Genomic DNA, 13145 nt, shown 5'->3' with positions numbered 1-13145 from the left:
TTGCCCCAACTGAAAATGATTTAAGATTTCATAAACAGGAGGCTAAAAAAGGGTATCTTATCAACATTGATGGACAAATTTGTACCTTATAGTAAGTAGATAATAAAGGATTTATAGTCCCTCAGATCACTGAATGGTTCCATTTAATAGAATCATCTCTGCAAAATACTTGTCAATTAATAAAATTTTAAAAATCTAAAATTTGTAATAGTCAAAAATGAACAAGGCAATTCTATGAGCTATTTTTCAAAGTTTAACACATATAAATCTTTAATCCTTGTCTGCAATGAAAGAGAATAAATATCCCCACAACATTTTGTTAGTAAATAACCTATTAAAAAGTTTGTAGATATTTGCCAACTGAAGTAGATAGTCAGAACTAATGAAGCCAGCCACAACTGCTCTTCTCAACTGAAAATTAATTAAGCTAGTTGAAAAGCTAAAAGGAGGCCACTAGTCAATTTCTACTGGATTGGCCTTGTTCCCTTTGTACCAACATGCCAATTTACAGTGAAGAATGGCTGATCTAGGATGTAACTTCTGCTTATATTTTGGCACTAACGTACTATAGATAAGTATCTGTTAAACTTCTTTGGCTCTGGACAAGAGGTCCCAAGGAGAAGACAAAATATTTTCAACCCATGAGAAACTACACATATAGCAACCCGCCTCATTTCTGATACCTTAAATGTTTCTGATATCTAAAAAAGAAAACAGATAAGGAGTATTTAGCTATCACAACAAATGATGAGCAACTTCTATGGTTGTTTTATGATGAAACAAAAGAAACCTTTAATATTAGATCCAAATTATAAAAAATAAAGCTCAAACCTTTCTACATTGTTCTGATGAAAATAATAAATATCATTCATACTGATGTCATGGTAGTTCATGAAAGTTAGTGATTTGAAATAAATTATCATGTATCTAAAAACTATTGTTTCTTAACAGAGTGCTATTTTTTGTTTTTCTAAGGGAAAAGTATAAAGGACACCACAAAGTACTCACCCTGGCCACATCTGGTAAGCCATTTGAATTATTAAACCATCATGCTTGCTTCATGTCACAATTTACATTTATGTCAATTTATATCGCTATAGCTGTACAATTTAAAAATTGAATTTATAAGCATGGCACTATACATTTTAAAACTTCTTGTTCTACAAGTAACCATTTAAAAACATTTTTAGTTAAGTAAGGAATATATCACCAAAAAGATAGTTTGTTAGAAAATTTCTTGAGTGACACACACAGCAAATCAAGCCTAAGAATTAAAAGACTGTTATCATTTCTAGGCAATGTAGTCCATGTCTTAACATGACATGTACATGCACTTAGCAATACTCTACTCTAATGAAAGAGATGGAGTTGAGTCCATGAGTGTTATCCAAACTATGCCAAAGGAAACAAATGCGTTGCCAGGCAGAGTTAAAGGAATCTAACAAAGCTTTGTGTGAATTTTAAAAACATTGCTTGTGGTCAACTTTTACTAATTAGACAAAGAATGATGGAATGCTAATAAATATTCAGCAAAATAAGTGAACAGAGCATATACTACTTAAAATGTGTATTAAGCAGAAAGATAAACCAAAGACTCTGTTGCCATACATAAGCTCCAAGACTTCATTCTATATTTTTAAGTTAAAAATAAAATTCATACAACATTTCTGTGAGAAAACAAACTGTTTCAGGAGTTTATAAAACAATAATGTGGATCTAGTGAACTCTAGCAAACCAGCTTGAGGTTAAGATTTCTCACTGAGAATTAAACAATGACTACTACTTTGATACCTTAGTCTTTTCCCTCCTATTTCTTAATACGAAATAACATTTTGCTTTGAGTCACTAAAGCTTTTACAGGGAAATCATATAAAATAGCACAAAATTAAAATACCTAGTTTATTTTATAGAATATACTTTAAATACACATGGGTAAGTGGATATTTCATGTAATAAAATCCAACAGAATAAAGTCCTTCAAAAAAATAAATATAAGCGCAGTAAAAAGAAAAGTATGTTTATATTCTGTTTAAAATATAGACTGTGTTTTTGGTTTATTTTGCTGCTTTGTCCCATGCTGGATACCATGTGATTTCTCCCTCCCCAAAAATAACAAATAAAGATCAGTTTTAATAATGAGAAACCAGTACAGTGCAAAGCAATTCATGCATACACTTTTGCATGTATGCATTCCATATGTTAAGTATTCATACCTATCCCAGAGGTTCTTTGATTCCTGAATCGTGTTCAAATGGAACGCTTGGTAGAAAGCAGTTGAAGGATTCCTGTGAGATCCAAGAATCAAATGGAAATGAGGTTGAGAAAGTACAGTAAAATCACTACTTTTCAAAAAAAGATGGAAGTTTCAGATTTCTAATACAGTACAACTGCTTTACTAAAAAGAAAAAAAATACACACAAGCCTGCTTAAAAACATTCTGAAAGATATTTAAAAACTGGACAAAATCCAGCATGCCCCAACAATAAATCCAGGATCACAATTCTAAACGCAGTGATACAGATAAAATTAAATACTAACTAGCATCTAATTCTGTGAGTGTGTGTCACCAATTCATAGCCTAAATCAACACTATTCTATATCAGAAGTCTTTATAAATCCCCATACATTTAGCAGTTTAACAAAGCTATACACTGTTCATGTAAAATAAGTTAAGCTGTACCATCATAATATAAAAATTCTGCATAGGATCCATAAGAATAAGGTTTGATGGTGACCAATGAGTCCTTTTCTGGATTGGACCTGACACAATTTTCATCTTCAGAATCCATTTACTCATGTGTGGTTTCTCTGGGCTAGAGCAAAAAACGCTGCTGCAATTGTAGTGTAGCTTTCTAATTTCTTGCATTTGTACTGTACCCCTGTAAGGGGTATAAGAGCTTACACACCTTAATCACCAACCATTTCTACCATTCCCTGGGGACACATTCCCTAGGGCTATAACCACAGAATCTTAACTGAAGGGCTCAGTAGGGCAAGCTCCCAGCATGCTTGTTTCATCTCACACCTCAAGAGTGGTTTCTCAGGGGACTAAACTTTTGAAAAGCTGTTCTCCAACAGTTCTTCCTTCACCTCAGCATATTTCTGTGGTCTCCTCCACCCCAACCTGCACATTAGAGAGCTAACAAAAACTTGCCACATTACTTCTAAAATCCTTGACCCATGCAATAGGAGAATAACAGGGGCAAGTTAAGATTATAGGTGTTTATTATATATCAGACACTATTCTAAGTGCTTTATATTTATTAACTCAAATCCACTACAGCCCTAAGAGTTAGGTACTATTATTTTTCCTATCTAATAGTTAAGGAAACTGGTTTTGATGGAAGTAACTTGCCACAGAGCTAGTTAGGTGCAATTCTGGCCCCAGAGTTTATGCTCTTAAACCACTATGCTAAGCATCTAGCAGAGTTAAATTTTAACCTCCCTAGGTGTGTCTCTATCAGTTACATGGTAATATTACCATCTAGCTTTGCAGGGTGGTTCAAGAACTGAGACTATATATAAAGCTCCTGGTATTTACTCAATACTCAATAAATGACCAGTTAGTTTTTAAAATCAAAATGAAGTTCAGATACAACACGGCAATTCTGAGACCCTTAGTAGAATCTCTGCAGTATTATTTATTAGTACAATAAGAAAATTATTTCCAAGTTCTACCGGAATAGCAATCAAGTATCAATGATGAAACAAAACAAATACTCAATGAAATTTCATAATTTCAAAACTCAGATTAAGACAGTATCTACTGAATCAAAAAAAAAATTTTTTTTCTAGAGGCATTCTTAACAAGTAGGATACCTTTTAGATGATCTGAAACTGGGAAAGGCAGGTAAGACACCAGATGTCAAGACTGTCACCAAAGCAACTGTTTGATTAATCAGGAGTCTTCAGCATGTGTACTCTTCTTTGCTTCCCCTACTTCAACTTCTCTCTATTCTTTTTTTAGTATATGTGCTGCTGAAGTGAGCATAATTTCTTTCTATTCTTTTAACATTTCTCTACTTTTCTCTTGACTAGGTCTAAGGCAAATCAAAGACACAGATTAGACCTACTAATATCAAAAAAGAATTACATGTTGCTAACTACTGTTTACTTAACAGCTTGTATTCTCTCAAGATATATTTGTCAGGCCCCCTTTTTCACTGTACTTAGAAAATCAGCCCGCCACATTAAATCAAAGCCAACTAAACCAACTGAAAACTAAATATGGCTTTTTTACCAAGCTCATCCAAGACCATATGGGAACAAGTTTGCTACTCACACAGGTCTGTTTGGAGAACTTGGGTTTAAAATAAACTCAAAGAGGAAGGTAGTAAATACAAAAGAATAACAAAGAATGAACTTGGAGGTTCCTCTGCAATTCTGGAATTTAAAATTCATTAGACAACATTTATAATATATTTTTAAGAGTGGTATTCTTTAAAATATCTTCAGATGCCTGATTTTGGAAAAAAAATATAATTTGAATCAAATTCATATGCCACATGAATTGGTTTTAAATTAAGTCTAAGTTACAAAATTCCAGCATTTTTACAGCATTGATTCTAATAATGAAATGTTTCTCACAAGTCAAATGTAGAAGTGAAACAGGAACATTTCTACAGGTATCTGTGTATCTTGGAGGTGACAAAAAAAATCGGTGAAATAAAATACTATAAATGGACCTAAAGTCTTTAGAACATGCCAACAAATATACGCAGATTGCAAAGCTGACAGTTAACAATTCCTTTCTACATATATTCAAAATGAAGAAACTATATGGAGTTACACAATCCACGTATTATAGGAAATTTTAAATAGTTGAGATTCCAAGTGTAAACATTTAGATAGTCTTATTATAAAATATGAAATTTTGGCTTCTGGAACACTTAAGCTGGGATATTATCCATAAACTGAGAGATTTTTGGCAAATAGCAACAATTAGTCTCAAAACATTGACTAGCAAGCATAGATTAAAGGAGTCAAGTCTGTGAAATCTAGCTGATCAAGAACTTCAAAAGAGCCATTTGTAAATACTGAAGGGCCTGATTATCAAAGACTTCTGTTCTGGAATGGCACAAAATTAAGGAAATTAAGAGCCCAAGGAAAAACACTGTTAATGGGGATCATTTCAAGTTTAGAGTCTATGAAAATTTCAAGGCACCAAGAGGCAACTGACATATTAAAATTTTTTTATAGAGAAATACTGAATTTTATGCAGCTTTGGTGACAAATCCTCTTCTGCTCAAGAAATAAAATTTGAAACCAGTTTTCTAACAACATATTTGATGTCAATGTAAGCTACTAATCTAAACATAAAGCCAATGAAGCACTTCTTAGGAAGTCTGAGGTGTGGTTTATTCTGAATTTTGTTTCAGCCACCTAAAGGAAAACACTGTTTTCCCATTTGTAGAAAAATTCCAAAACCAATGAATAAAATACATTATTTTCTCTCTGACTTGATATACTGAATAGTCTGTCACATTAATTACCAAGTACATGAAAGTAGTATACATGAGAAAGTGGCTTAAATGTGACATATGTCTACCTGCTATACTAAGATACTATCTTTGTAGGGTAACTAACACTAATAGGGAGGAAAAACATTCATATATACCATACCTCAAAACTAAGCTACAAAAACTGTTGAAGCTTAAGGGAGGTATATGAACACCGAACTTAGCAAATATCTTCTCCTTCTCTTAAGTCAAAACTCAACTTCAGAGATCTATAAATAGAAACCAGGTAATTACAATAAGCAGAGGAACAACAAAGGCCATCTCCAACATTATCACCTAGGAATTTTAAATGATTTAAAATATCCTTTAAGAAAAGGGTACCAACACAACAGATCAGTAGCTTCTCCTTCTTCCTATCTTATAGTCAGTAGAGTGAAAAAACAAAACTAACTCTGGGAATATCCAAGAGCACCGGCTTTGGAGTTGACCTGGTCTATGCTTTATGTGACTCAACTCCTCAGAGTCTCAACTTCCTTTATCCATTAAAAAAAGGGGAGAAAGACACTCATCACAGCTGCTGAAAAGATCGAATGAGATTATGTATACATTGATTCTGAAACAAGTAAGCCTGGTCTGTGTGTAATACTGGATTATAGTTTCTAAATCATGCTGTATAAAAATCAACTTTTGGTAGAGTTTCTTAACATATTTCAGCATTTCATCATTATAAAAGTAATACTGAAGCAAACAAAACACTTAAGGCAAACAGAATACATAAACTTAGAGCCAGGTATACCAAGCTATTTAATTCCATTGGATGAGAATTCCACTTCTGGGACTCAGAGCTCCCCCTGGATTTCCCTATACACAACTTTATCACAAGATTTTAATTAAAAATACAATAATCACTGAAAAGGGTACTGAAATGGTTCCAAGATACATACTACTAACAATAAAAGCTTCAAGAAACACCTTTTACAGCAAGTATAAACTTAAAATGATAAAAACCTCAATTTCTTTCCATGACATTTAATTAAGTACATCATGTTCCAAATCTGACGTATTCTCACTCTTCCACATTGTTAAACAAAACTGCTTTCTCCTTCTACTTGGAAAATCATCCCCTTCTGTTACCAGTGACCTAATCTGAATGACTCTTTTAAGACTGAATTCAAGAGTTAGCATCAGAAGAATGCACAAGTAGTAACGGGCTGCTTCTGGACAGGAACTGGGTGGCTGGAAGACAGGTGGCGGAGAGGCTTTCAATTTATACTCAGATATTTTGAATTATGAACTGTATAAATGTATTACCTATGCAGAGAATAAATTAATTTTAAACAGAAATCAGTCTAGTCTCCCCACATCAATCTGACTTGATGTCCTAATTTTTCCCATTAATACCTGAAATTTATTCCATCGCAGCCTATAGTGTATATCACAGTATACAACTGATAATTTTCATAAAGCCTGAGATCTTGGAAGGCAGGATAGTCTTATTTCTGCATTCCTGTACTTACAACTCAGAAAGCACAAGGAAAGTTGAATGACTGACATCTTGCCACTTTTAAGTGTATTCCTGGCATTCAACCTACTTAAGGACTATTTGCAAACTTCATTTTTTTGGTCACACAATAGTCTGGAGGAAGGAAAAGGATTTGACAAGAGGAAGGTTTAAGCTGGCAACTCCCTCATGAAACATGACTATGTATGGATTCATACTTAGGGAATTTTAAAATCTGACCAAAGGCTCAAATTCTAATTTCATCAATGAGGAAAACCAAGAAAGTTGAATGACTCGACCAAAGAAATTGGCTAAGTGGTAGAAGAGCCAGGATTAGAACAAAATTTGCTGTACTTCTTACTACATCCTGACTTTTCCGACCTAAAACAATGTCTCCTCTTCTCTGGTTACAACCATACCATGCAATTACCCTTCTGGATCAAAAAAAGACTCTTGGTATGATTTGTAGTATGTCAAGGGGTGTTCAGTTTAGACACTGAACTATTGATGTTTCTGTGATGTATGCTTGCCATCCATACTGTCTTAACTTATGTATGGACTGTTCACAAATTACTAGCATACCTCATTTAATCCTCTCAAACTCTCCAAGGTAGTTATTATCCCCATTTTTCATATGGGGAAACAAGGCTTAGAGGGCTAAATAACTAGCTCAAGGTCAAATGCCTCAAGCATGCAGCACAGTTGGATTTCGGCCCAGGCATGTCTGACTCCACTGTCTGTAATGGTCACTCATACGGTATGCTATAGTATATACTGTAACACACTACTGATCTTATTTGATCAAGAACTCTCCTTTTTTGTTTTTGTTTTGTTTTCAAAGGCTAGGTAGACCATATACCAAGGATTTGTTTTGGTTTAACTTACAAAATCATTTAGTAAAACTGAATTCTACTTCTACTTTAGGAACCTGTTGGCCTTAAACTTTGCTTTGGATATCCTTCACGGACAGATTAAACAATTTACTTGTGAAATAATGAAGATGGACAGCCTAAACCATCACAGACAACATTTAAAACAGATCAGCATTATTTACAATAACTGACATATTAATTATAGTCTCTCTTCTATATATAAATATTCTTTAGTCAAATTTTAGTGAGACCTTACAGAAAAGGAGGCTTTAAGTAATTTAACATTCAGACTTCACTTATTTGTCTTAACTACTCTGAGGAGTATAAATTATCAGGACATTTACTAATTGTCTATATTCTAGGTGAACATTATTAAAATTATTAACTCAATCTACAGAATTTTCACATAACCATCATATACGGTAAAACTTTAAGAATGACAGTTCATTCTTTTTAACAAAGGGTAGCCTGGGTACAAAGAAATAAAACTAAATACTGTAATCAGACTTTGGGGTTTAAATTTGAGAGTAGCACAGATGAAATTTAATTCACCTGATTTAAAACTAGAAATTATGCACATATTTTTTAAAGGTAAAACAGATAATCAATATACCTTTAGTATTACCAGCCAAATTTGAAGTGAATACATTAAAATATATTATGAAAGTCATGTAATGATGTATAGGAATGACACAAATTGGTTACTGTTCCTAAATCTTTAAGGAGGAGTCCCAATTTTTACCTAAAGCAATGCCAGATTAAGAACATAACAAATATTGAGAAATTTGGTATTGGTTCAAGAATTGCTCTGGGAAAGACTTAAATTTATACCAATGCTTCAGGGTATGTATATTCTTTGTGCAGTCATTCATATTATACCATTTAAAAGAACAGCCTCAAATCACAAGTCCACTAGTTTATAAGGAAAAAACAAACTTAAAGGATTTATTCCAATTCAGGAATTTTTCTACATCTACCCCTTAAACACTGTCAACTATTAAGCTTTCTTATTAAAAATCATCTCTTCCTATTAAAAATTACTTAGGAAACATCATCTTTCAGGCTACATTTAACCAGACACACCTGTTTTTATAAAGCCTCTCATATTTAAAGAGTAATGCAGTAAGAAATAAAACAGTGTCTGTTTAGAAAAGTAAATACATACTGGTCTAAAACAATTATTAAAAGAAGGAATTAAACCGCTGTTCCTCACTAGTAACAAGTATTCCTATTCCTTCTGAGACCATATTTCATGTCATTTCATTACATTTCCTTTTGTCTTGGTTATCTGCCGTTACTCTCTACTCCCACAACCCCCCAGCTTCTACCATTTTGCAAAGAAAAGTCGAGATCCTTTTATACTCCCCTATCAACCATTCATTTCACTTTGGTTTCCTTTCCATCTGGTTGTTGGGGCCGATCTCTGTTACTAGAGGACACTAGACAGCATAACTACTTCCAAACCCTTGTGATGCTCAACTCCATTCCAAATAAGTACCAGATCCATAAATCCAGGATCACATTCTACCACTTCCAAATTAGTGCCATCAGAATTCTCAAAGAACAAATAGATTGGTATTACATTCTCACAAAGAAGAAAACATATATAGCTCACTACCAGTACCGTAAAACAATGACTTCTCATAAAGGCAATTTGGTTCAAGATACTCTCCATTCCTTACAAGGAAAAAACAAATGTTACTAAAATAGTTACTCTGAGTGCCTTACCCACACACATAAAAAGCCCTTATATTTTCTAAAAAGTTAACCAATGTTCAGTTTAATTCACACAAAATTTTAAGCAATATATGTGTCACTGTGAATAAAAAAGGCCATACTCCTACTGACACAGCTCTTGGTTTTGGGAATTTCAGGCACTTTTGGATCATCAGACTTTCTGGAGATCTATGATAATTTCCTTAACTCAGAACCATGCTTTGGACTAAAGCATATTAGCATGAAACTTAATGAATGCATCAATGTTAATTTCCAAACTAAATAATAATCATACACAGGAATTACACTTTGATTATAAAACCCTTGGTGAGAGTACTTAGGCATAAGATGGTACCTAGGGTGAGACTTAAACACCAAATGTAAAGCTGCAAGGCAATATTATCTCCACAATCACTATCAATAAAGAACCATAAGCTCCCAAGAAATACAGATTCAAGAAGCTTTCATTTTTAAAGACTAAATGCACTAAGACTTTTCAGAGCTCTAAAAAGTTATCTACAGATTTTAAAATAAAGGTAAGAGTGACAGTTCTGCCTCCTGATATACATGTACATAATCCTCTCTCTTAAACATCAAGAAAAAAAACTCAATTAAAAAAAGTGTACGTATATATATGATACCTCATACATATACGTATACAGATACATATCTATAATTCTACAAGCAAAATTTGTATTTATAGCACATACTAAGACACACTACTTAACATTCACAATTTATAATAATTTATCAGCAGCAAAGTACACAAATAAAACCATTAACAAGATATAAAGATATCTGCCATTAAAGGATCCTTACAATCAGGTTTTCAACAGTCTTTTGGTTGCAGTTGACAGTTCACAATTGCTGCCATTCATAAGAGTTCCTGGAATGTGGCCTACAGAGTTCACACTGGTCAGCTATCTATGGAAAATGATCTGTACTGTGTTCCTTTTCCAAAAGGGCCAGTAATATTCTGCACCTCCCCCAATTTACCAAAATGTAGCCTGTTAAGTGTGTAGGTAGTTTAAACATATTTTATAATATTCACTATAAAATTGTTTATGCATTTTTAAATGTATTTTCAACCATTATTATATCCCTCAGTTTACACAAAATCAATTTGAAGAATCTCAAAAACTGACCATAAGCTACAATGATATATAAACTGTACCTTAATTAATAATATAGGGTCAAAAGGCAATGTCTTAAACTGAGAAGTTTAAGACTTCTCTTACTTTGTATATACAACCATCAGCTGTTTTAAAGTTATGATAGTATATAAGGTATGATTCAAATAAATGGTCTCAAAACAAGCCAATAGAGATCCTTGTATTAGGTAACGTAGCCAAAATCACAAGATAGCGTTTTCAATATATCAACCTAAACCACCTCAATCATTTTTGTTAATCTTTCATTTTTCTTCATTTTCTCAAAGAAATAGACTGTGTTTACTAACATCTTAACATTTTAAAAAAGGCTAACATCTTTTTTTTTTTACAAATATTTTCCAAGGAGCTGAAACTTGTCAACCTATTCACAAAATTTAAGTCATAATTACTCAAAGCTTCCTACTCCAATGAGTTTTATTTCACATTTGAATGACTGCAAATAAAACTGTATGAAGATTTTAATTTAAGAAGGCAACCTATAATCACCATTTTAAAATCATGATTTTGTTAGTACTGTCTCCTCAAAAGTACTCATCTCAGTAATTCAAACATAAGCCTAGAAAAACTGTGTTATTTAATTTCAAGCATACAACTTTAAAAATGCTCTCTCTTTTACAAAGGTTTTCCATTAAAAAACAAATAAAGAAACCCCAAACTATTTCTACTTAATGGATTCATTCCTTCACCAGGTATGTAGGTCGAGTGTCAAAACAGTCAAATGTGTAAGATTACATCTTGGAAACTAGCATGTTAAATTAAAAACCAATGAAAGACTGTAACAAAAATTAGAAATGCACATTTGGTAAGCAAGGCAAATTTTAAAAGACTAGGTGAGGGAGGGAAGTGCCACACTTAAAATAGAACTACACACACATAAAAACCCCTGCACTGGATTAACTGTTGCAATTGATAAGAACACTGATACAGTAGTATCTGTAGTTCAAATAGTCACATGTTTGGAAATGAGACTTTTGAAATTATCAACTCTTAATAAGGTAAGAGGAGAAATAAATTTATCTTTGAGGTCATACCCTAAAGAATACATCCCAGAGTTTCCATTTATCAACACATCTCTCTGCTTTATGCCATATCATCACATTTAAGTTCTGGGGAATATAACTACAAATGCTGTAAACTGAGAGCGGTGTTAAAGAGGAGAGAAAACACCTTCCTCATTTATAGGTGAGCATGTTTTTGGGGTGGGGAAGGGTTGGGAAACCAGTCATTTTTTTGGAGAGATACGGGGGCAGTGTACAACAGGAACAGAGAGGTAAGCAAATGGTTATTTACAAACCCATCAGAAAAAAATGGCTTCTGGCAGCTAGAAAAGGGAAGATGCCTATTGATTATTACCAAATGTGAACAAATAAACTCAATCTGCATTTCAGGTGTGCCCCTAAGTGTGAAAAGTGAAATACGGCAGAAAATGTAAAGAGGGATTTTCCTGAGTGGCTTGTGGAATCAGTTTTCTTTACTTGGTAGTCCCATCCATATAAAATTTCTCAATGACTAGCTAGTATGAGCTCACTTATGGACACGTGGTATTCTCTAAGAGTTCTCAAATGGAAGAAAGACTCCCCACAAGCAAGTCACCTACAAAAAAAGATGAACTTTGAATTACAAAAAGCAGAGACGATGAATTTCAGTGAGCATTTTTCAAACCAACAGAAGTATATAACAAAAATATAAAGCTAATTAGAAATGAAAAGTTAAGAAAAGAATGTGAAGGAACTCAGAAGAAAATTGGAAGAAAAAGCTTTAACAGGTCTCATTGTATTCTACATACCAATTATTCTAGAAACATAAAAAAATAGTTCTGATCTTTTAACACAGCTAAAATTAACTTCTCTCCAAACAAAACCTCGGCAAATAAATTTCTAACTGTAAAGTACCTAAATCTTTTACTGCAATTTTTAAATGTAATTTTTGGTAACAAGTCAGTTTTTAAAAATTTGCATTACATTATGCCAAATTTTCTGTGACATTTCCTCAAAACCACTTAAAATCCTAAATAAACTATAACCAAACATCAACTATTGTAGAATTGGTATGGCAATACAGCAATTTGCACTTAAACTATTTAAAAAGCTTCCCTTTAATAGAGGGAGCCAATTGTTGACGTTTATCTTTTACTATAAAATTACTCTAATTTCACGAACTACAAAGTCTCTTATCTCTCCTATAGTAAAAAGACTGATGGACGATAAGAAAATCTTTCCAATACATTTTTTTGCTTTAAAAAATGTATCTTAAAGAAGTCACTGGGTAGCCTCCTGACCTTCTATCCTCTTTTATTTAAGGGCTGAATGAAGATAAGCTCTTCAAAGCTGGATCTGACATTTCACCATTATCTCTCCAGCCTTTCCAGATACACTGGAATAGATACCTTACATGGCTCTACTAGGGGGCCTTCTGGTTTTCCAGA

At 33.2% G+C, this 13145-nt stretch overlaps 1 protein-coding gene across 4 annotated transcripts in view; it reads right to left on the bottom strand.

The window, feature by feature from the left end:
- TSC22D2 (TSC22 domain family member 2) overlaps positions 1 to 13145 on the bottom strand; it is a 49044-nt gene that overhangs the window by 31343 nt on the left and 4556 nt on the right. The window contains exon 2 of one of the 4 annotated variants that reach the window (XM_072958997.1): positions 2214 to 2285. The exons of 2 other annotated variants lie outside the window; for them this stretch is intronic. In XM_072958997.1, coding sequence (XP_072815098.1) covers positions 2214 to 2285 — 72 coding nt within the window. Of the gene's footprint in view, positions 1 to 2213; positions 2286 to 12248; positions 12314 to 13145 lie in introns of those variants that run through there. One more of the 4 variants, XM_072959002.1, reaches the window with a different exon arrangement.

The sequence above is a fragment of the Vicugna pacos genome, chromosome 1 (genome assembly GCF_048564905.1).
Source record: "Vicugna pacos chromosome 1, VicPac4, whole genome shotgun sequence".
Taxonomy (NCBI): domain Eukaryota; kingdom Metazoa; phylum Chordata; class Mammalia; order Artiodactyla; family Camelidae; genus Vicugna; species Vicugna pacos.
This window is presented reverse-complemented; position numbering and strand designations above follow the sequence as displayed.